Here is a 25,980-nt window from a genome sequence, read left to right on the forward strand (position 1 = left end):
ATTTTTCACTATCTAAATATTTAATTTGGTCAATCTATTAATTAGACATAAACAACTCTTCCATAGGCACAGTACCCCAGAACGGAAAGGATTTTTGTGCATCAATCTTTTTCTTGTACACCCAACACGTTTTTGTTTTTTTTTTTTTAAATTACTTCTAACAAACTTATGAATTTATAATTTGTATAAATTGTGGATTCATAATTTAGAAAATCATGAATTGATAATTCATATGTTTATTCATATGTATATTAGAAATTAATGTATCAAAATTAAAATTAATTATAAAAAAATTTATTATGTAAATTTACATGTATATTAAATATATATTAAAATTTTTAGTATTATATATAACGACATTAATTATTTTATATTATAATTAATTTATTAACTATTATCGTGTTAATAACATAAAAATCTCATATTGAAAAGATTAAATTATATTTTAAATAAATAATATTTTTGTACATTAAAAGTGTAAGAAATCTGTCAGCGCTCCAAGACTATTTACCCTTATAATGACCGTTAATGATATATGGAATCGTGTGATTGTTAATAATAAGTTGTTGCTAACAACGAGAGTGTCTCCCCATAACAGCAACTGTAGCGTCACGATGCTATGTAGTAAAAAAGTTTCTAACAGTTTTTCTCCATGCCGCTTCCGAGAAACTTGCTTGCAGGTTCTCTCTCTCTGCAACTCACAAACCCTGAAGGAGGGAGCATGTGTTCATAGCCCAATTATCAAAGTGGGTCTTCAACATGACTTGTATTTGAGCAACAATTTATTGTGTTTGTACGCCAAATGCTTTGGAGTTGGACAAGCACGCCATCTCTTCGATGAAATGCCTCATAGGGATGTTGTGTCGTGGACTACACTCCTTTCTGCTCACACCAGGAACAAGCATCATTTTGAAGCTCTTCAATTGTTTGACATGATGCTTGGTTCTGGTCAATGCCCCAATGAGTTCACCTTGTCCAGTGCCTTAAGATCGTGTTCTGCCTTGGGAGAGTTTGAGTTTGGGGCTAAAATTCATGCCTCTGTGGTAAAGCTTGGGTTGGAGCTGAATCATGTTCTGGGTACCACTTTGGTTGATTTGTACACCAAGTGTGATTGCACTGTGGAACCACACAAATTGCTTGCGTTTGTGAAAGATGGTGATGTTGTATCTTGGACAACGATGATCTCTTCATTGGTGGAAACTAGTAAATGGAGTGAAGCTCTACAACTCTATGTCAAAATGATTGAAGCCGGTATTTACCCGAATGAGTTCACATTTGTTAAACTCTTAGGCATGCCTTCTTTTCTTGGTTTGGGGAAGGGTTATGGGAAAGTACTGCATTCACAGTTAATCACATTTGGTGTGGAAATGAATTTGATGTTGAAGACAGCCATTATTTGTATGTATGCAAAATGTAGACGGATGGAAGATGCTATTAAGGTCTCACAACAGACACCTAAATACGATGTGTGCTTATGGACTTCCATAATCTCTGGATTTGTTCAAAATTCGCAGGTTAGAGAGGCTGTCAATGCATTGGTTGATATGGAATTGTCTGGAATTCTACCAAATAATTTTACGTATGCTAGTTTATTGAATGCTAGCTCCTCAGTTTTATCATTGGAGCTTGGGGAACAGTTTCATTCAAGGGTTATCATGGTTGGATTGGAGGGTGATATTTATGTAGGAAATGCATTGGTTGATATGTACATGAAATGCTCCCATACCACAACAAATGGTGTGAAAGCTTTTAGAGGGATAGCCTTGCCGAATGTCATCTCTTGGACTTCTTTGATTGCTGGTTTTGCAGAACATGGTTTTGAAGAAGAATCTGTTCAGTTGTTTGCTGAGATGCAAGCAGCTGGAGTGCAACCAAATTCCTTTACACTATCTACTATCCTTGGAGCTTGCAGCAAGATGAAATCTATTATTCAAACAAAGAAACTCCATGGATATATCATAAAAACACAAGTAGACATTGACATGGCTGTTGGGAATGCTCTTGTAGATGCTTATGCTGGAGGGGGGATGGCAGATGAAGCATGGTCTGTTATTGGCATGATGAACCATAGAGATATCATCACATACACAACTTTAGCAGCAAGATTAAACCAACAGGGAGATCACGAAATGGCATTAAGAGTCATCACTCACATGTGCAATGATGAGGTTAAGATGGATGAATTTAGCTTGGCAAGTTTTATATCAGCTGCAGCTGGCTTAGGCATTATGGAAACTGGAAAGCAACTCCATTGTTATTCTTTCAAATCAGGTTTCGAGAGATGTAACTCAGTCTCAAATAGCCTAGTTCACTCGTACAGCAAGTGTGGTAGCATGCGCGATGCATACAGAGTTTTCAAAGATATAACTGAGCCAGATAGAGTGTCATGGAATGGTTTGATCTCTGGATTGGCATCAAATGGACTTATATCCGATGCTCTTTCTGCCTTTGATGACATGAGGTTAGCAGGAGTTAAACCCGATTCTGTCACATTCTTATCACTGATTTTTGCTTGCAGCCAAGGTAGTTTATTGAATCAGGGTCTTGATTATTTCTATTCCATGGAAAAAACATATCATATAACACCAAAGTTGGATCACTATGTGTGTTTAGTTGATCTCCTCGGTAGAGGTGGTCGCCTAGAGGAAGCTATGGGAGTTATTGAAACAATGCCTTTCAAGCCAGATTCTGTAATTTATAAAACCTTATTAAACGCTTGCAACTTACATGGAAATGTGCCACTGGGAGAAGATATGGCAAGGAGATGTCTCGAGCTTGATCCATGTGACCCTGCAATATACTTGCTGCTTGCAAGCTTGTATGACAATGCTGGACTCCCTGATTTTGGTGACAAGACTCGCAAGCTGATGAGAGAAAGAGGCTTAAGAAGAAGTCCAAGGCAGTGTTGGATGGAGGTAAAAAGTAAGATTTATCTCTTCTCTGCAAGAGAGAAGATAGGTAATGATGAGATCAATGAAAAGCTAGAGTCTCTTATAACTGAAATAAAGAATAGAGGGTATCCATACCAAGAGAGTGAAGACAAGTTATACCACTCAGAGCAATTGGCCCTTGCATTTGGTGTTCTTAGCGTGCCAACTTTGGCTCCAATACGCATAAATAAAAACTCACTTATCTGCACTCACTGTCATTCTTTTATAATGCTTCTGACACAATTTGTTGATAGAGAGATAATTGTGAGGGATAGGAAACGATTCCATGTCTTTAAGGACGGCCAGTGTTCATGTAGAGGTCACTCATGATTTGTTGAAACTTGAAACATTTTTTTTTTTAGATTTTGCTAAAATATCTTGTGTTACTTTTTTGTTCGTGTAATTGGTTGAGTTTTTACTCGTGGTTCTAGCAATGTCGATGAAACCCGAAAGGGGTCCAAGATTGGTCAGGCCAGGGTTGAAGGCTGTTGCCAAAATTGGAGTATGAAACTCAGGCTATCTATAGATTTAGGAAGGACGAGAGAATGAAATAAAATAATTTAAATACAATGATATTTAACTAAAGTAATTTAACAACCTTAAATGTAAAATAATTATTAAATAGTTTGTTAAAAATAACTCTTACGACCTGTTGAAGCAGCAAAGCGTGGTCGAATTTAAAGTACGAAGGAGGTTTTAAAAATAAAAATGAAATGCAAAATTAGTAAATATCTTGTAGACTGATAGTTTTTAATTCAAGTAAAATTTTAAAGCTCAAGTCCATTATTCCAATGCTCGACAAAATGAATAAACTAAAATGGGACAAATTCTATGGTGCAGCTATGTATTAGGTGGTGCACCGGTGGACCAATTGAAAATGTAGTTACTGTAGTTAGTTAGAATTTAATAATATACTTAAATATTGGACCGTTAGATATCCTTTAAATTGGGTGAACGGTGGAGATTATACAAGATGATGTCATATGCTATTGATTATATTATTAAATAAAAATTATATAATATGAGGCAAGTGTCAATTTTAACCCCAAGTCTGATAGCCGCTGACATGGAACCATAAACTTTTCCGGCAACACCGTGGCTTGCCGTCGTGTCGCGTCTGATCCCAACCAATAGTTTCCTTTGCGATTGACAGCGCCATCGCCGAAGCAACAAAGGCCTTCGTGCATTTTTGTTTACTACATGTTGAAGGAGCTTTTAGATCGGAACCAGAAACATGTGTTTCCTGGGTGTTCATTTTGTGTTTGTGTGCTTCGGTTGTAGAAAGGGGAAGGGAATAGAGGGGATGCTAATGTGTCGTTTATTTTTATCAATTGTTTCTGTGTAAATTACTTTTTGCATCAGAGTTGGTTTCTTAATTTATTGGAATTTGAGATTAACGAGAACGATGGAGTTTTCTTCAGGTTGCTGAATTGGATAGAGTTGTAATTTGTAAAGGCACAAAGGTCTCAACTCCTAGGGAGGGATGAAAATGCTGGAATATGAGTGTACAATGGTTTTTTTCTATGAAATGAGTTTTTTTTTCTTGATTCAGTAAACCGGAATAAAATTGAGAAACATTCATTCATTCATTCGATTGTTTAAGATTGTTCTGAGATCTGGATTCATTTGGTTCCTAAGCTATTTGGTTGTCAATAAAAGGCTAGAGATGTTGTCTTCTAAGAACTGGTAGTAGTGACGCCTTTCACCGGAAGGCTGCCGCCGCGGAAGAGTGGGTGTCACGTGCTCGTAGTGACCGTATAATAGATACTACGCAAATTATAATAATAATAATAATTAATTTTTTTATATTATTTTTAGGCATTGTTCATCAAATCCTTATTGGTGCACCAGTGCACCACCTAGTAACCTTGTTCACCGTTGAATCCGTCCTAAAACGGTAGAAAAACTTCAAGATAGGCTTTGCTTCAAGCAAATATTTAATATCTGACATGTTCTTACAAAGATATTGCAAATTACAAATAATGACTACAAGAAAGAATTGGATTTGTATTATCTGTTGTCCTTGTTCCTGTTCTGTCTCTTTAAAATAATAATTTTTATATGATTTTTAAAATAATACAGCTTTCATGATTTTTAAAATAACAGTTGGTATATAATGTTATTTTGATGAGCAGCATACGAAAGCTGAGAAATCAAATTCATAAGAATTGCAAATGTAACCTCCTTAGCGTGTAGGAAAACGCGTATGGGCAATTTTTTTTTTTTAACAAGACAAAAAGGCAAATTGCGTGAATAACAACAACCATTGGGTGGTGATGGTGAAGGCGGGTGATCCTTATTCAAGTCAAATTGCAACTGTTAGTCAAACGTACATAAACAAAGATTATATTTTTAAGATATCGTTTGTTTTAACTAGTACTAAAAAAAGAAAGAAAGAAAAAACAATATCTAGTGTTTGAGAGAGAAAGCACACTTATGTTCCCCTTTGTTCAACACTCATGGAGAAGTGAGAAACACCGAACACGTGTTTGCGGTGTTGAAAATATGAAGTAAACATTAGACAGGATGCATGTGAGGCTGAGACTAAGTCAAAGCCATGTATATCATCTCTTATTCAAATTTCCCTTAATTAATTATACCTTGTGTTGTCCATTTGATCGATTATATCACAGCTCACATATTTAGATTTAACGTGCATCTTGCATTAGCCATGTTGCATTGCATCACATAACTAAACCACTATTTAACAAAAGCATTTGATGTATCATGCTCACCCGCTTTAATACTCATCCTAAGTAGACCATATGTGGAACGCATCCTACTTTTTTTTTTTGTTTCTTCTCAAGTGTGGGCCTAATCTAGCTAGGTTTGACTTACAAATGCACACTTATTGTTTCTTTCATTTTCCACCTATTTTAAGCTTAACCATAAGTTATGAAACTTTTTTTATTTGTAAGAAAAATTTAAATAAGTTGAAGCTGAGACTCAAAATATTTAGAGAGATATTTACATGTCATTTATACCAACAAAGTCTTAAAGTGGAATTCAAACGTTCTGTTAATTATTTATCTTATTTACACAAACGGAATCAAAATGATTAAAAAAAGAATACTAGAAATTGAGAGTATACTTTGCTTTATTTTTAGATTGGATGTGCTTTGGGATTATGCTTGCCGTATTAACAATGATGTAGAAACTTCAAAGTTTGACTTATTCACCAGTCTCATTAAACAAAAAATCTATTTTTGTTTTCTTAATCATGTATTTGGCTATTTCCTTCATTTTAAGAAAAAATAATATTAAGTGGGTTTACCCACGTGGCAGATCCTCGAGGTAAACTATCCTACGCCGAAGATTCAAGTGTACGGCTTCGATTTGGAGAATGAGAATCAAACAGCGTCTCCTGATCCACGCACAATCATAATCCAACGGTCACCAACGAAGGGAATAATCCAAAGGTGTGCAGCGAACATAATTTCCGGGAGATTTGAACAGGACATAATTTGAAACCGGTTTGGTTCTTCGAAACGACGTCACTTCGATGAGTCCCTGCAAAACTTGCTGGACAAGAAGGCTTTGCTGATGGGTTATTGTATTTGAATGTCACCGTCATCGTTCCCGTCGGTTTCCATATCCGGGTCGGGTTCTAAATCGGCGGTTTCCGTGGATCTTCCTCCGGCGACGTTGGAGAGTGTGGTGGCGATGAAGAAGAAGAAGAAAAAGGGGTGGCTTGGAAGCAGGAGAGTGACCCAGGTGACGGTGGCGGATTGGTTACCAGAGTCTTACTCCGGGTACTTCCGGCGAGCGAGTTCCGGTGAGTTGGCCGGGGATGCGAGTGGTCTCCGGTGTACGTAACGACGAACATGTCGGGTTCAGTGTTACTCCGTTCGACTTGTTTTCGAGCCATACAACCTTTGGAACTGCTGCACCTATAGTAATTCCTAGGAATACATGTATGTAACTAGGTTTTAGCATTTCCCTGAGAAATTAAACTAACGGAAAATGGATGGGAAAATCGGTGATAATTATAAATGTTAAGTGTATGTGTGTGTAGTATACTACTAATATGATGCATACCTTGGATATGGAGAACCCTTAATTGGTTTTTGTCCGTATTTTCGCCATGCCCACAAATCTGCTGAGAGGTTATCTGCGGTTACATGGCACACCATCTTCTTCTGTTGGCTTTTTCTGTAAAACAGGAAAACGCAATTGAAAATGAAAATATACAGCAAATAAAATTCGTTATTCATTATTGATGATGATAAAGTTGATACCTTTTTCTTGATTTGGGTGTTTGAGGTTGTGCGTTTGGTGAAACTGTGGGAGAAATGTTCTGGGGTAGTCGAAATTCGTGTTTCTGAAGTGCCTGTAGTTGATTGATCTGTTGCTGTTGTTGTTGGTCATGGAATCTATTGAAACTGGGAGTGGAAGACTGTTCTGGCACAAAATGAGGCCAAATATGAAGGTGTTCACTGATTTGCTGGCTTTCTTGTTCTGCAAAATAAGGGGAATTGGGATTGATGCCCGGAGCACTAGTGTTGTTGGTGGGGTTAAAGGGTGTGAACAATTGGTGTAGCTCTTGAAACTCATTGGTATTGGGTGGCACTATATTGGGAGAGGAAAATGCATCATATATTTCTTCCTTGATAGTGGAAGTAACTAAGGAAGAGGAAGTATTATTGGTGGTGGTTTGTGGAATTGTTGTGGTGGCTGATTGGCAGCTTCTCACGATGGCAAAGAGATCCCAGTCCTCAGCCATTATGCAGAGGGAGAGAAAAGCAGAAAGAGACTTCTGGGTAAGGCTATGAATTAAGGAAGATAAAAAAATAAAAATCAGTGTGGTTTTTCTTTTCTTTTCCCAATTAAAGCAACAAAGTTTCGGAACTGAGGGAGGAAATAAGGCACAAAAGATGGCGCTGACTTTTAGGGTGAATGGCAAAATCTAGAGAGAAAGATAAGAGGAAGAAGCAAGAGGGGTTGGTGGAGCACTGAGGGAGTTGGGCAATTAATTATTTTATACTAGAAAAATTGAAAAGAGAAAAAAAGAAAGAGATATGTGAAAGTGGAATTTTGTAGGGGTCGGAGGAGTTAGAAAGATATGCTCTCCCTCTCTTTCTCTCTTGGCTTTTTCATTGACATTGTGAAAATGTCAAAGGGGGGCCCTAAGTTAAGGGTGATGATGATTCTGATGCCCTGAGTGGGAAAGTTCCAACTCTAACAGTTGTTAACAAACAACATTGGGATCTGATTGGGTAGTGCATCAACTGAAGGTGCTGACGCGCCCTTGTGTCCAGTGTTGTTAATTAAGCATTCAACTTATTTTTTACGATTGAAAATTATAAATCTATGGAATAAAAATAAAATGAACTTAAAATTAAAAATCCTGATTGATAAAATTATTTTGGTTTTAAACGTAATTTTATATCAGATTTCTCTAAAGATACACTCACCCCGCCATGTTCTTCGGTTCTGCATGACATTCAACGTGGAATTAGTACTTAGGTTTTGGCAAATGCAAATTTGTAAAGATTATTATTTTCGGCGATTGATTTTTTGAATAAACAATTTTTGTAGATAGACATTGCCACTTGGTCTTTTTAAGAAACTAAATAGTTGTGCGTCATTAATGTGTAGATAGCAAACCTGTATTATTATAACAAAAATGTCTGCAATAACGGGTGTGGAATTTCTTTGATACGTGTCTTCCATTTTGTCGCGCATTGTATTGTATTGAATTGTACAGTTAAGTCATTCAAAATTAATTTTAAACTTAGACTAGGTTTGAATTCCCAATTACAAATTTTAAATGTTGCATTACGTTGATCTCAAACAGAAGTAAAGGACCCGAAATGTTTTGTTTTGTGTTTTTATCCAAATACGAAAGTGTTAAAAATTAAGCTGGCTTTGTTCTTTTATTTTAAAGTTAATACAAAATAAACGTAATTAAAAATCAATACTATCCCGTCAACAAAAAAAAAAAATTAATACTATCAATAACAAATCTTACGTTGAAACATGCATGGTGGAAGGAATGGATTCTGAAAATAAAACAAACATGTACAAGATGTAATCAATATAATAGAATTTAATTTATATATAATTATATAGTTATTATAAATTAAACTTACATGGATATGTAATACAAATTTACTTTATCCTCACTTTATATCAATGCATAGGTGGAAATTAATTAATAACGAGTGTATGTATAAATATGTTTTACATTAATAATGTATGTAAGTTAAACTATTATTACTACTACTAATAATAATGGTATGTGGTAGGACCGTTGGAGTTGAACAAAGCAAGAAGTAGAACTGCAGAGGTGGATTTAAATTTGAATTCTAATATGTGGAATGTGACAAAAGAAAATCACAATTAAACAATAATGCATAGATGCGAAGTTTAACAACAAATTGAAATATTTTAAGATGGTCGAAGTCGCACTCAAATAATATTTCAAGGATATGGGTGGGTATTTTGCGGGGGAAAAAAAAATCTATATTCAATTTATGTGGATTACATTTTGAGAGAGAAGGCAACGAAAAAATTTTAAGTATGATTATTATAACTAGCCCAAAGCAAATGATAAAAAGTTTGTGAAGATATTCTAAGGTTCTATTCGAAACCTAACTAAAAACTAATAACAGTAATTACAACAAAAATAACATTTCAAAATTGAGTATGTGTATGTTTAGATTGCCAATAACAACAATCCAATTTACGTTTTTAAAAGTATCAACTTTGATACTTATGTGGTGAAATAATATGGGATTTCATGCTATGGTAGTTCTACCATAAATACAAACACATATTATCTCGAAAGCAAGAACTTAATTTAAGCTCTTAATTTTTTTTAGTGGGTCTTTTGTTATCATATATTGTAATATTTAAGAACACCTGTAATTTTTACTTTAATGGTAGAAATTAACTTGGATTAGTAACTTTTTTTAGTGGATCTAAGAGTGAATCCAACTTTTTTTATATTTTTATTTTATTTTAAATTGAAATTGCAATTCATACATGTTTTAATTTTGAAACAATAGAAATATTAAAAATATTGCAAATTTGGTTTATTTATCTCTAAAAGTTAAATTCATGAGAAATACAAAAGCATTATATAAATAGGGAATTTTTTTTATTTTTATATACAAATATATTTTAATAATAAATCTAGTTGAAGTTGTCAATGAGTTTGTCTTCTAGAACTCCTCATCAAATACTTGAATAAGATTCTAGGAGATTTCATTAATAATAGGACACAAAAATATTATATAACTAAATTTGACATCATGCTTTAATAAAAAATCTCAAGACATTAGGTTTGTGAATCTTTTTTATTTATATGTTGTTATACTTAATTTGATACTTGTATATGTGACAAAAAAAATTAATTTGAGATTGACATTAAGAAATAGCATGGAAGTGAAACTAATGGAAGAACAATAGTAGTTGAGATTGAAAAATGTTGTGTAAATAAAATATGATCACCATTGCCAATTTTGCACAATTTGTAGCATTTCACATGCTCAAACTTTGCACTCTTCCTACATATAAAACACTTATAAAACGTTTATCGACTTTACACTTTCAAAATAGGAAGCAGTCTAAATTATATGCAAACGATATATTTTCTTATAGCAAACATTTAAATAAAAAAATCATACTTTCTGTGAATGCGTGATAAACAACGACCCAATTTGATCACCCTTAGTTATATGAATTTGGGAGTTTTAGAAAGTTTAGTTCTAGTATGCATGTTTTGTGATTACACTGACAATAAAAAATTGTAGAAGAATAAGAAAAGTAAGAGAGTGGTATCCTAAAGTGTGAAGTAACGTACACTAATACTACATATTCTTTTTTTTTTTTGGTAGCTCGCGTATTAGAAAAAAATGATTTTTTTTAGAGGATTAGAAAATTTTGTTAAATAGCAAAACATGCATTTGAATATTTATGTTGATTTTTGTGGTCAAATTAATTAAGGATGGAAGATTATTCTTCTCACGACAATAATAATAAGAAAAAAGGTCTAGTTCGTTGCAACATCTAAATTGGAAAGGATGTCCGTTTCGAGGCTGATACAAAAATTCGCAGCTCTCCACAATACACGGGTTTCGAAAAGTGACATAATCCACTGACATAAGAAAAAAGGTCATATTTTTCTTCTTGTTACATCATTCACTTATTATATGACTATTTCTCTTATTTTCATCTTTTTTTCCATTTAGGTGTCTAATAAATTTTAAATGTCCACTAATCTTTTTATTTTCATTTGGGATAGATAGGTAAATAAAAAGGAGAATATGTAGAAAGAATAAAAGTTATAAGTCAACATTAAATATCAGATATTATTTATGATTTTTTATTTATTAAAATAGTATTTTATTAATCAAAATAATTTTATGATTTTTAAAATAAAAGGTTTCAAATGCATTTTTGTTGTTATTTATTATCAGTAAAATGATTTTCTAAATTTTTTTTAATTTATATTGTTTTAGACTTCCTATATATTTATAAAGTTAAATTGCACATTTTACAATCAAATTATCATTATTTTGTCATCAAAGTTTTTTTTTTTTTTTGCATTTTATCACTATTTTTTCTCTTCTAATTTTTACACATTTTACCGATTTGTTACTTTAAATCTTTAAAGAAGTATTGACATGGGGAGATAAGGTAATGATAATTTAGCTCATGCATTAGTTAGGACAACTCCATTTTTAGCTTGTATCCAATAATATTTTAATCAAGTTCCGAATTGTATTGCAAATTTAATCACTAATGAAATGTTATAATTCTATTTCAGTAAAAAAGAAAAGAAGTATTGACATGTTCCTAAAAAATAATATCGTTTTGTTAGCACCATAAAGATAAAATGAACGAAAATTGAAAAATATGATGGATAAAATGTGTGAATAATAAATTGAGTGATAAAATTTGTAAAATAATAAGTGTGCACATATACCATACAATATACATGAAATATTTGTATTATTACTTTTATAAAAGAGCAACCGAAAGAGAGAATAAAAAAATTATATGTCCTTTGACCAAAAGGAAAGTAAATGGTCTGAGTGCAAAAAGTTTGGTTTTAACGTGTTATAATTTACAGGGCATACATAGGTCAGTATCCAAGTTATTACTAGAAAGCACTATATGAGAATATGAATTGACAATTATTTCATAGGCATCTTTGATGATAGTGAGTGGAGTGGATCGATCAAACTATATATATGGTTTGTAGGTGGATGTGCAGAAAATTCTTCACTGATAACAGTAATTATTAAAAATATAAAAAGATATAACAAGGATTTGAAGCAGAGAAGCTAGGTACCCCGAGGAAGCTATTTTTTGTGTGTGTGTGAACATTGAGGAAGATTGAGTGTAAAAGTAGTTATGTACGGGACCACCACTATGATATGTGATGCAAATCCATTAATTCCTGCCCTTGGTTGTGGGAGGGGTCCAAATTTTTCAGGTAGAAGAATGAAATCTAATTTCAACGATAGCTCTTCATTGTTCATTCCATTAATTATATAGTGTTTTGGTTGGCAGGTTCGGTCAATGGAATACCCTACAAAACTTCTCTTATACTATGATCCTCAGCTGTGACGAAAGTCCACCTTTGTGGATTTAATTTAGTGGCCTCTACACTACTCTAGTTTAATCTTTAAACCTTATTAGCTTATTGACTGCAGTAAAAAGAATGAAAAACGTGTACACATATTTTCTTGATATCGCTTAATTTGCTAATCAAGTAGTGTTAAGATTTTAAGATGAAAGGATGTGGATCATGACTATTTATGTTTAATATGTACAAGTATTTTTTTTATTGATAAATATATATTATTAGTTTTTGTTAATAGGAAAGATTGAACCCTAATCTTTTTTTCCTTCTTATTATATCTCCATGTACAAACATTCATGATTCATTCTTGTTTTTACATATGCATGCACATGAACACGTTATGGATTACTCATATGCAATAACTACACAATATTGACCAATGAGTTTTTCAATCATTATCAGTACAGATTGCGGAAATTTTTCACGAACGTATATATACAAGAAACGAGGTCAGATCCTTTGTAGTGATGGCATTTTCACTGCATATGGAATCATATATTGTCATTGAAAGTATTTAATTTATTTTATTGAAAGCAATTTAAAGTAGTATTTGAAAATCATGAATGAATGAGATGGGTTCTATTTATCCTCTCATGTTAAATTTGATGGAAAGAATCCCATTCCCATGCTAACACTAAAATGCCCACCATGGTTTAATAAGACAAATAAAAACATCGATCAAGTGGTTAAATTAATATACAAGCACGACCTGTAATGGCAGCCAGTTCAAATATTGGATTTTCTTTAGTGGTTTATAACATATTTGACTCACTTTAATTTTTTTAAAAAAAAGTATTTTATTTACAAAAAAGTTAATTATTTCAAAAAGTACCATTGTCATTGGGGTGGATTAAGATAATAGTAGTAATTTAGATAAGCACCGTGAATGTAAAATACTAAATCTTATATACGTTGATAAAAAAGAGGGATCTACATTAATTAGTATGATTAATGAACACAATAAAAATAAAATTTGTGGGGGTGTTGGATAGTGATGCAATGATTCTGCATTGTAACATGTGATGAAGTAATAAATAAAAGCAAATAAATATTAATCTAATCACAAATTGTCCCACATGGACATCTCTCTTCAGTATTGGTGAGAACATGGCATCGATCAAACACTTTCCTTTTCCATTTGTATGAGAGGCAAAAAAGAAACAATAGTTACAACTTACACACTTTCTCGTTTCAAGTTTCAACCCATGGAAACAAAGACGCTATGAATCTGGATGGATTCGCATCCTTCTTCATTTCCTTTTCGTATTCAGCTTTCCACTCAGGAGACACGTGCCAGTCGTCGTATGATTTCAGTTTCGGAAGCTACGTGCACCGTTTCAATGTCTACAGGAAAAAAAAAAAAAACCCTACTCTATTTAACTAGTTGCTAATAATTTATTTCACAGAAATAAATATTTTTTTAGGGTATGAATAAGCTAATTTATTTTAATTAGAAATATGCATTTTTATTAGTTTTTGCAATATTTTAATCCTTATATTTAATAAAAAAAAATTAGCATGTTTTTACTCTTTCATCAAGGAGTTTTTAAAGATTAAAAATAAATTGAAAATTTTATATAATGGCAAATTATTATAGTATTAATGAAATTGTCTCTATATATTTTGTATTTTACTGAAAAGATACTTGAACAAAAAAATACTTAATATTAAGATAAATTCTATTGAAGTTAATCATGACATTTTTTTATGCTTAAGAAACATATATAAATATTCTTAAAAATATTTATAGTTACAAGTATAATTTAATCATTCTCATAAGTCATGTTACCTATCATTCAATAATTATGATTTTCAGGTTTAAAAAAACCTTTCCATACCAAAAACACTCCTAACAGGATGTTTATAACAGGCCCTTCAATCAACACACACACACACAAAAAAAAAAAAAAAAAAACAGGCCTTACAAAGAAATTAGGAAAAAAATTATGGTAGAGAATCGTATCTCATACCAACAATTAAAAGTTTTCACTTTTAATTATTCAAAATTAGTAGTACGAAGGGGTCTTAGAATTTTTTAAATAAAAAAATTTAAATAATTTTTACCAATTCAAAATAATCCGTATCACTGTATGCTGATTAAATCATTATTTTCTTTTATTTCTACGTAAGAAGTGATGCTGCCTAAAGACGAGCAGAAAGGGGGTTTTTTGCGTGGGAGGAATTAGGAAACCCTGATCTGAATTGGATATCCTCCAAATGATGCTCTTCCTCTTCTATTTAATGGAAACTTCAACCTCTTTTTAAGCTATCAGCGAATGTTTCACACACTTCTTTTCATCGTAGCCAATAAAAAAGCAGCCTCAAGAGTAACCATTAACCAGTGCCCTTCAATTTGAAATATCTATCCCAAGTCGTGTCAATGAAAAGTTAAGGTTTTTCTTTAAAAAAAAAAGACTTAGATAAATACTAGTAGTATTGTAGATGAGAATGCATGGCTGGTTGATGGTCATATAATATAAAAAGTAAATTACATGGATCTCTCTTTGCTCTTATTTCACCCGATACTCCTCTATTTCTTACATTACTAAGTCCCTAAGAGGGATCGATATAATTAATGGTTTTTAAACCTAAGATCGGAGGTCAGTGAAACAAAAGTAAAAAAATTAAAGTGTTTTTTTTTTTTGGTATTTGTAGTACTTAATTCAATTCTTATGAATTAAAAACATTATAATTTTTTTAATAAGAACATTAAAATTTAATTCCTTAACTAGTAATTTAAGTCCCTTGTCATTAGACATTAGTGAATTAATGCTACAACCTACCGCAGGTACTTGTTGCAAAAATACAAAGAGATGTGATCAGTGGCACTGTTGAATTTGGCAAATCCAGTTCGTGTGCAATGAAATTGGCAAGAGGACTAGATCAATGATGAAAATCATGAAAATGCTATTTAGCCAGATTTGCATTATTTGACCGATGAACGTGAAGTTTCACCCACCAAATTAGATGCTGTGCGTACTGCAGATATATACTTTCAAATAATGAATAATGAAGACGTTTTGCAATCCCTGACCTGACTTTGCAAATCACAAAGTAACTTTGTGGTATAGCCGCGTTTAGATAATGCATGCATGATGCATTCCTAGAGACCAGAGGTTGCAAAGCATCCAGAATCCAGATCACACGATATATATTTCACAATTCAGTACAAATCTAAATTCCACGTATGTTATGGCTTTGGCTTGTCTGTTCTGTACCTTATAACGTGACATCGTTGGTGTGGATAACATGGATTTGATCTCGGATTCGGAGTAATCAGGTAATTTGGGAATTGATTTCGGATTGATAAAATTCATTATGATGAAGAGGATGGTGATGAAGATAACTTGGATACAGACCACAATAATGATTTTGATTCGGTCTGAAATTCATTTGTTTCGTTTTCAATATACAAGTGAAGATTAAATTCATTTCTCATTAACACTTTAGGAGGAAACTTCATCCATTTTGCCAAAACATTGGGTGAAGTATTGGTGGTTGGAAGTTCATTATAAGGAGTTTGATGGCACCTTTAAGAAAAACTGTGCCAAGAATGAAGTAAATAACTTACCTATGATTTATAATTAGATTCAAGGCCTTACAAGACCCGCCTCTATTGAAGAACATTCTATAATACAGAACACACATATATACCAATCAGTCCAATAATTCGGACGCAAGCCCATTTAAAGTAAAGGAGAAATATTGGTGCGATTAATGATGATGTACTTAATTTAAGATCACTTACAAATTATGCAGCACAGGTGGAGTCGTGGAGAATATTGAAGGAGACTACTTACAGTTGGAGATGAATAAATTCAGGTGTTATCAGCACGAGAAAATCTGGTATGTTTAATGATACTAATGTTACATGGACCTACAATGGATTACACTTTGTTCATATTCATTGATACTGGTATTTTACTTAGAACTTTGCTCTTTGGTTAGTTAAGCAATAACTGACAAATGAAATGACACATCGAATCTGCTTTCTCTCCCATCTATCATCACACCCAACATTTCATTCCATCAAACTGATTACAATTTTATAATATTTCACAGTTGACAATAATAATCAAATAATTGGAAAGTAATAAACTTTTACCTTTTAAATGTCAACCCAAAATCTGGGTATATATGTTTAATTTTATTTTTTCTCTGCAAAATATCAAGGGTGGGCTTAATTTGGTGCAATAGTGAGGTACTGAGGTCACATGTTCAAATCCTGGAAAGGGTCTTTTTACTTATTTACCTTACGTGGAAGCTTCATGCACTACACGCATCTACCCCTTTTTAAAAGCTTCAGTATTGTAAGTACTTTTAAGAGATGTTAATTTCATGCTTTGTATTCTAGTCACAAGAAAGTAGAACAACTATAATGGGTGGAGCACCTACAAAGGAATCTAGGTCCCTGTTTGATATATCCATCATAGAATTTGTTCCCCCATGTTCTATGGTGTAAACTTATTAGGCAGTAAGTTATGTAACTGATATGACTCAAACCCATTAGCCACTCCTAAGAGATTTGAGAGCTCACCTGTGTTTATTGCCAAACATCATCACCTTACCACAAAAAAAATCTTTGGCAAAAAGTGTCTTCAAAATCACGTTTTTGCCTCAAAAAGATGCATTTCTATGTTTAACCGCAAATACAAAACAGACCCTTATTGAGTGGCAGAGAGCCTCATTCATGTGAATCATATAGCTTAAGTACTGCATTGAATTTTTCCACCTTTGTTCAACGTGGAACGTACCGATAACTTAGATTTTCAACTAGCGATACAGATATTAAAGATCTTATTTCTGGTATAGGGTAAGCATTAACAAATTAGATGCTCAGCTGAGGTTAAAAATCCTAATCTGATAACATTTCATTACGTACGTGATTATTATTGTTTAGCTGAAAAACAAAAACAGCTTATTCTGATTTTGGCACTCTCCTTGAAATAGAAGACTACATGAAAGCTCAACAACCCAATGCTATCAACACTCAGCTTCCAAAATCATCTCACGTTTGAAAGCTGGTGAAGAAAAGACTATACAAGCCCTCAAACTCTCCGCTGGAAATGTAAGGATATTCATGTGGAGGTACTAAAAAAATGAAATGAATTTCTCCATAAGTTAAAATTAACTCTCGATTAGTTCAAATGATATTCAATTAAGAATGGGGTACATGATATTTTTTCATAATACAAAGTTTAATTTCTTTTTATTGCACTACTTGTGACATGTTTCTTGGCATGCACTGTACCTCTAAACAACAATAATGTTTAGCCAGATAATTTTTATAGGATGTTTGTCAGATTGATGATCTAATATAGGCTTCAAAATAGATTTATTGAGTTATCATCTTTTGTTTTTCTTCTTTTGAAATAATTCCATTGCATTTAGGTATTTGGCCTTCTGTTTTTAGTAGTTTCTCAAACACCACACCTTGCGATGTCCGGCTCTGGAAGATAAACTGCTGCTCGTAGATTTGCAACTTGGTGCTTTTAATCTTTCTATTGGTATGTATGATGTAAGGAATGAATCTTCTCATGTTGAATTTTCACATGACCATATCACGTGAAAATTGTGTTTATTTCTCTTTATACATATACACAAATTTTAATATGGTCCCACCCATTTAATTTCTATGAAGAACAAGATAGATAAAACAAACTTTCACATGGTATGGTTATGTGAAAGTTTAACACGAGAGGATCCATTCCCACATGTTCTATGAAGGATTGATAAGATGATCCAAGGAGAAACTGCCTTCCGTGCATTACATGAAAAACAAAGTGGTCTAATTACAAAACCTATTGAAAGTTTCACTTCTAGAATGAGTTGACTTGTGACATGCCCAATGCACTAGAAAGAATATGCTCACAAGTCAATTTTGCCTATCATAGTTAAATTTTTACATAGGGAAGTAAGGCATAAAGCGATGCTTCTAATTGAATCATACTAAATATTTGAATATTTGATGCTGCCAACAAGATGGCTGATAACTCCCAAAGTAACTCTCTCTAGGCACTTGGAAATGAGAAAAGAGCTGCAATGCCATAGTTAACACGATTCATGAACATGTGCCAAATTTCTCCCTTGGTAAAAATACAACTTCGTTTTAAGTATATTCATCTTACAAATGTTGTATAGAAGCATCAAGAAACAGTAATCATCGGTTACATAAACTACTTAGAACCACTGCAAGGTGAGATTTACGAACTTGATAAATCTTATTGAACAATATAGCATAAACTACACTCAAGATAGTGTACCTAGCTCCTTGTGTAAGTCTCATAAACAAACTGCCGCAAGCATATCTACAACAGCAGAACCAACAGACATGAACACAGTAATCTGCTCAGAACTGCTTCTCCCAACTTTGTCACCTCTCACAAGCTCCACCAAACTCCCTCCAATTTCATCTCTCTTGATGACCCCTCTCTCAAAAGCACCCACCAGCTCCCCTGCTTCAACTAATGCAGCCTCATTGTCCACAAAAACCTTTCCCCTCCTTATGGCCTCATCATCACACTCCATCATCGAAGGCTTGAAGGAACCCACCAAATCCAAATGCGCCCCACCCTTCAACCTCACACCCTTCACAAGGGGTGTCTCGGAATTCGTGGCGCAACTCACAATGTCCCCAAATCCGACAACCTCGTCCAAACAGCCACAACCCTCGAAGCTCACTCCACCAAATTCCCCACTTTGACCAAATTTGTCGCCTTTCCCACTGTTCTGTTCCAGATGATGACTTTTCTCAAACTGGGTATGGCTGAAAGATGGGCTTTGATCAGGCGCGGTGCCAAGGAACTAGCACCTACCATAACAAGAACCTCGCTGTCATGTCTCGCTAAGTATTTGGAAGCCAAGCCTTAGACACATGAGGTTCTGTAAAGGGTGAGTTCGGTGGAGTTCATGGAAGCTAGGGTTTGGCCGGTGGTGGAACTGAAGAGGACATAGCTTCCCTGCACGCCGGGTAAGTTGATAGAAGAGTTTTGAGGGAAATGGGTAACGAGTTTGACGCCGATGTAAGGGAGAGAAGGGGAAGAGGACCATGAAGGCATGAGGAGGAGGGAGGAGGAAGGAAAGAGAGAGTGGTGTTGGCGAATTGGGGTTTGGAGAATGGTTGATGCTTTGGGGAGAGTGGATTGGAGGTGGTTCATCAGAGTGTGATGGGTAAGGATGGTGAATAGGGTCTCTGTGGATATGAAGACTGGAGAAGAAGAAGAAGATGCACTGGTGCTAATGGCTTCGTCTTTGTTGGTGGTAGCGGCCATTGATGATGTTGTTGTTACGAGAGAATTGTGAAGGGTGACTTTTGGAGGTTAGGAAGAAGGCGCAAGGATTGGTGTGATCGACTTTGGAGGTTTTGTTTAGCTCAGGAGACTTTCCAATTTCCATGGAACCTAAAGCTCAACCTTTTTTTATTTTTTTTATTTTACAAAGACCTAAAAGGTCAACTTAAAAAATGGAAACTGAGAAAAAAATAATGGTTAAATATTTAAATATGTTTGTAGTGATTCCAAATTAACTAACTTGTATTTTTAATTTTTATTGAAAATAAATTATTTCATTTTTTTAAATATGAATCAAGATATCTTTCACCTTAAAGTCAAAGATTATAGACTAATCTTTAAGGTATTGAAATTTATTTAAAGAATTTGTATCTTCTAATAAATATTTTTTCAAACACACGAGATTAAATCCATGACTATATTTGCATGTTTAAAGCATAACCTTATCTACCAATCATATAATTTTATGTTGGTAAGTTATGTACTTTCTATACTAAATAAGTTGTTGATTCACAACAAATTCAAATTTTATGAATGAAAAAATATTATTAAGACGAAAGACGTATTAAATGTGATTTATTCGATGGTGAAACTTTACATCTACTTTGATATGATTAATATTATATAATATGAATTTAAATCTAATTTAATTCCACAAATTCACCCACTTAACATTACTTTGACTATATCAAGTTAGTAAAAAAAATTGCTATAGTCAATGTGAATTTTCAGCATCAAACATGAAACAATTATATTTATATTGTTTAATACCATTTTTTTTAACAAAATCAAATTGCATACAAGTTTGTCTAATTCTTCCTGGCTTAGACCAAGTCACTCCCATCTTATTTAGATTTAGTCCAAATTAGACATATACGACTTCATATTACTTTGGATATAAGGTTGTATTCGAATTTGAAAAATAAGTTCAGTGTAAAGCTAGGGTAAAGCAAATTACAAACATAATACCCGTCAAGTGTGCCCCGTGAACATCCCTTAGTTCTAAATAATACTGCGGTTTTTTTTTTTTTCTTTAACGAGTATCTGATGAAAGAAAGGCTTTAGTATAAATAGAAAAGAAGTAAAGTGTTTTACAGAGAGAAAGTGAAGTGGAGAATGGAATTAAAGCACTTTATTTTCCAATTCTTTAATGTTCTTTTGCTTTTTTGACAAATTTGACGTTCTTTTGTTACTGTGCTTAAACTCATTTTATACCATTTTTTTATGATTACCAACAATCATCAAAACTGAAATTCTCAGGTACGCAATGAATTGGAGTTGCTATGTGAATTGGAGTACAATCTAGTTGATCAATCCAAAGTATTGCTCAAAATAATAGCATTCTTTGTAAATTATTTATAATCTCACCTGTAATGATCTAGGCAGCTTTCGGCCAAATAAAAGGAATGAAATCAAAACATTAATCCATTCAGCTCAGAAGATTTCAGAGGAAAAAAAAACGTTTTCTTCTTTGTCATCTCATTCTTGTGGAGATATTAAGCCCCCAGCAACTGTAAAATGCTACAGGACTCCACTACATATGATTTCTGCCTTTAATCATAGAAATATAACCAATGGTTTTTCCTTTGATTTTTATTTCTTATTCCACTGCATTAGACTAACTATTTTTTATCAGTCAAAACGTATTGCGTTTCTCAATTCCATACATTTAAGATCTCATTTATTTTAGTGTAAGATCAAATAACTTATGTTGATGTGACAAAATGATTTGGTATTCTTCTTAAACAGAGTAACAAGTTAGAGAAAGTTATAAGCAAGTGCCTTGAATGTTCCGCTATTACTATTACACAACAAATGCTCAGAAATTCTACAATTTGATGTGATAGCGAGTGAATCTACATTGAATTTTAAGGAAGAAACAAAAAATAAAATAAAGGAGCATGCATACACAAAAATAGCATAGAGCAAAGTAACCAAAGGAAAGAAGAGGCAAAAGAAAATAAAGTATCAATGTAGGCACAAATTATTTGTCAGTAGTAATTAAATGCCTACTAAGGCATCAATCTTGGAGGAAATACTCCAACTGGAGCTGGAAAGGCTCCACTGATCAGAAATCATACCTGCAGCTGAATTTGAAATAGCACCACCAGCATTAATTCCACATTTTGCTACCATCCTTACACTCTCTATCAACTCCTTGGTTCGAGCCTCTTGTGCCAAAATGTCCAGCAACTGTTCTGGGGTGATCACAAGCTTCACTTTCCAAAACCTACTGCTACCACCACCACCAATACTGTTGCTGCTATTAACAACACCACTGCTCCTGCTAGAGAAGGCATCAATGTTATTATTCGAGGACCTCTTGAGCAACCCCATTCCCTGGTTGTGGTGGTGGTAGTCCAAGGACATTCTATACAAGGCAGGGTTTGAGATTGTAGGAACACTTTGAGATCTAACATGCCCTTGTCTCACAACAACGTTAACATTTTCACCATCACATGGTAGAGTGTCTATATTATTGTTGCTGTTGTTGTTGTTGTTGTTGTTGTTTCTGTTGCTGAATGGTAGCAGATAGTAGGATTGGCCTGGCTCCAGTTCTTCGAATTGGCTTAGTGGTTTCCAAAAGAGGTCGTGGCTTCTGAAAATGGCGTGCCCCGGGAACTCGTTGGTGATGAAACTCACGGTCACTGGAGCACTGAATTCCATGATACCACCGTTTGATGTTATCACTTTGATTGCTGCTGCATCAGGATCTGACATGGCCCCAAAGAAGCAGTTTCCCATGCTGGACTTCAAACCTATGTGGTAATAATTAAACTAGTATTGCTGATCTTCTAATTTTGTTTTTATGCCTAGTATGCTTGGAGGGAATTATAGAGCGGGAAACTTGTGGAGGAGAAAAGTAGAGCTTGTTCTGTGGTCGGTTAGATTCTTCTTGTGAGCTTTCACAAAAGCTAGGCATGAACAAAATTAAAGGGCAGCAGCCTATGCTCCCATCATTATGCAATTTGGATAGGCTTGTGCATACAGCCTAATTATCATCAAAAAATAGTTAGTAGAAGCTTTTAGATTTGCACACTGCTCATACTCATATACAGAGGTAGTTTCTTAAATATTTTGATACTACACTCCAATTAGAATTACAGTTTTAAATCTGTAATCAATAATGATCTTGAATGCAAATTTTATCATGTAAATTATTAGAGTAAAATTTCAATTCTACTTAAAGAACCATACCAAAATCCTTAAGGAAATGTAGCAAAATCTTGTCCATTCAAATTATAAAGAGTAACATATGATAGTTGATTTAAGAAATTCGATGGTGAAAATTAAATACTAAAATAAATAAAAAAAATTGACGAGTCTTATTTATTTAGATTTTTTTTATAAAAGAGATCTAGTTAAGTAGTTTGCATGAGTTGTTGTATACCTCTCAATACTTGTGTTTAATTTCTAGCAATAAAAAAAAAATATTTTCCTTTGACATAACTATTGTTGCCATTTACTGCATTGTATATAGACTGAGTGACTACTGGAGCTTGTATTGTTGTACATTTTTACTAGTGTCCCAAACTCCCAATACACCGGCTGTGTAAACGCGGAAATAGGAATATTGGTCTATACCATTTCTACACGGTTAACTTAGTCAAGTATGTCTCAGTAAACTATATATGGGCCACCTTATGTTACTTTCACAAAGTCTTTTATCAATTAAACATAAAAGAGGACAAATAATGTTGCAAATCAATTTTGGTCCCACTAGGCACGGCCCAAGAGAAAGAAAGTAAAAGCGCTAGTTCTTGTTACTTGGTCCACTTCATTGGCCTTTTTCTTTTTGGACATTTGTCGTGTGATTTTGAAGGTGTCAAGACAAACACAGCTATAAATCCGTTGAGTTGCCTAGATTATGGAATAAAATTACTAACTCCAACAAAATGTCACAAGAAATTTCCCCCCTTAGGTCAAGTAGTGCTTTAGATTTTCCTTCATTTCAAGCTCATATGACATCCATTATAGTTCAATTTAAAAGTTGCAATGGGGTTTGGGCAAATCTTTGAATTGCATGTCAATTTCTTATTTTACTTGGAAAAAGTTGGGCGGAATGGACTCGAAAGTTGAAAATCAGAGGCATTCCAAGTGAGAATGAAATCCCTTTAGAGATTCATTGGTGATTGAGTAATATATAAATGAAATTTCCATTGTTGGCCTTCTAACAGTGACTTCATATAAGAACGACATATACTATTTTATTGACACAAATAGTTTAGTCTCTTCAGCATATTGTTAAAAGTTTGATTTCTAGTCATGTATATTAAAAAGAGTTTGATATCAATATCTCAAAGGATTGTACAAGAATGATAAATGTTGTTTGGAAAAACTTTTAAATAAGCACTTTAAGAAAAAAATAATAAAATGAATCATTTGATTATTTTTTATTATTATTCAATTTTTATAAAATTTGATACAAATAATCAAGATAATATAATTTTAATTCAATGATTAATTCTATATAAATTTATTAATGGTGTAATAATTGATATAAATTATAAATGCTAAAATTACACGAGCACATAAATATTATATAAAGAATTACATTTTAAAAAAAGAATTACATTCTATATGGAAGGATTAAATTACACAATAATAAGGTATTTTTTTATTTGTGAATATTAATTATTAATTTTTTAGTGTTAAACATAAATTAAGAACTATCTACGCCACAGAGAAAACTTTTTACGCTATCATCATCAGTAGGGAAAGCCTTGTAATCAATAGTTTATTAAGCAAATCAAAACCATATTATGTGGTTTTCAAGATCTCATTACCACCAGCTAAACATTAGCGGGAATCTATTCAATCGGTATATTTAAATAAAGCATGCATTAACCCAGACAGATCCAAATAATCAGACCCTTGTCTACGATTAATTAATGAAGGAGAGTCAACTAGTTCAAAGGAGACGTCCTGGTGAATGAACAATCTATAACTAAGTTTATAAAAATGTATTGCTTATTCATCAAACTAGATCCTCTTTTTGTTCATATAGATTGCTTTCACACATGTACTAAACAGTAAACACTTATTACTATACATTTATATATACAGAGCAAAGCTAATTCATGCATGTGATCTTCTTTTGGTTAGTAGTATTTACTGATCAAGGTGCCGGTATTGACCAACTATATCATACAACTTGCTCCTAATTTAACTATGAAACTTCGGAGGAAGTGGTTCTGCACGCGTCTTTGATTGTATGAAAGATGAAAGCTACCACGATAATGTAAAATTAATTAAATTCTAAAGTGAGTTTGTGATTTTAAATTACATCAAAGGGAATTTGGATTCCATTTGAAAACTAGTGTGTGTTTTATTTTAAAGAAACTTGAAAATGATTGAACGAGTGGGACTAGAATATTGGGAGGAAAGACTATAAGGAAACCAAGCACTCGTCTCTGTCTGTCAAGTGTCAAGGGGCTTGGACTCACTATCTGGTCTTCATGAAGCTTATGATCTATCTGTTACAGTTATTGACGAAATTAGAAGATAGTTATTGTCATAGCTAAATTAGGAAATAATTTTTTTTTTTTTAAAACGCAAGCATAATAATATGAAAGTCTTCGGAGCAACCAACCATATATTTAAAACGTGAGTCCTGATTTGATGAAAGCTGCCAACAATATCCAGAATAATCGCTCCTTTTTTTCAGATTCAGCATAGCAACAATTTCACCCAAAAAATATCTTTTAAAACCTTACATTACGTCACTTGCAACAATCATTGGCTTTGAATACCGACCAATCATAAAACGAAAAAAGAGCAATGTTTCGTTCTGTTTGAAAACCAAACCCATGACTTAAACTAGGTCAATTCCAGACTTCTAGTATTGTATCTCTATCAGCATTTACATTTTACACTCCATCAAAAACAATATTGTTCCGGTGGATCCTCAAAGACCAGACCACACTAAACCAAACACATCTTTGTTAATTAATCATCGACAAAACCGACAAAACCTAACATGATAATAATAATAATAAAAACACATCTTCATTTCCTCTCCTTGGCAGCAGCAGCACTGGTCTTTACATCCCCAATACTTTTACCACAGTATTTTTACCCCTTAATTACAACCAAAACCAATAGCTTTAGATCGATTAAGCAGTATATGCATCCTCACTGCAATTTTTTCTTCTGATTACAAATT

General features: G+C 33.3%; 3 protein-coding genes and 1 pseudogene across 4 annotated transcripts; 1 reads left to right on the forward strand and 3 right to left on the reverse strand.

Moving 5' to 3' along the window:
* The first annotated feature begins 518 nt into the window (after nt 1-518).
* LOC100791770 (pentatricopeptide repeat-containing protein At5g52850, chloroplastic) lies at nt 519-3,316 on the forward strand. Its single transcript, XM_006589457.4, has one exon. The coding sequence runs from the start codon at nt 519-521 to the stop codon at nt 3,258-3,260; it is 2,742 nt and encodes a 913-aa protein (XP_006589520.2). The 3' UTR covers nt 3,261-3,316.
* Nucleotides 3,317-6,139: 2,823 nt separating this feature from the next.
* On the reverse strand, nt 6,140-7,967 carry WRKY2 (WRKY transcription factor 2). The gene is made up of 3 exons (XM_003535544.5): nt 7,169-7,967; nt 6,969-7,082; nt 6,140-6,832 (listed from the first exon to the last, which is right to left on the reverse strand). The coding sequence occupies exons 1-3, from the start codon at nt 7,651-7,653 to the stop codon at nt 6,538-6,540; spliced, it is 894 nt and encodes a 297-aa protein (XP_003535592.1). The 5' UTR covers nt 7,654-7,967; the 3' UTR covers nt 6,140-6,537.
* A 10,609-nt stretch (nt 7,968-18,576) lies between these two features.
* LOC100778629 (protein SAR DEFICIENT 4-like) lies at nt 18,577-19,965 on the reverse strand (annotated as a pseudogene). The gene has a single exon (XR_136897.5). The product of XR_136897.5 is annotated as a protein SAR DEFICIENT 4-like (transcript).
* Nucleotides 19,966-21,516: 1,551 nt separating this feature from the next.
* On the reverse strand, nt 21,517-22,770 carry LOC100792820 (uncharacterized). Its single transcript, XM_003535545.4, has one exon. The coding sequence runs from the start codon at nt 22,557-22,559 to the stop codon at nt 21,816-21,818; it is 744 nt and encodes a 247-aa protein (XP_003535593.1). The 5' UTR covers nt 22,560-22,770; the 3' UTR covers nt 21,517-21,815.
* Nucleotides 22,771-25,980: the final 3,210 nt, after the last annotated feature.

Source organism: Glycine max, chromosome 10 (genome assembly GCF_000004515.6).
Source record: "Glycine max cultivar Williams 82 chromosome 10, Glycine_max_v4.0, whole genome shotgun sequence".
Taxonomy (NCBI): domain Eukaryota; kingdom Viridiplantae; phylum Streptophyta; class Magnoliopsida; order Fabales; family Fabaceae; genus Glycine; species Glycine max.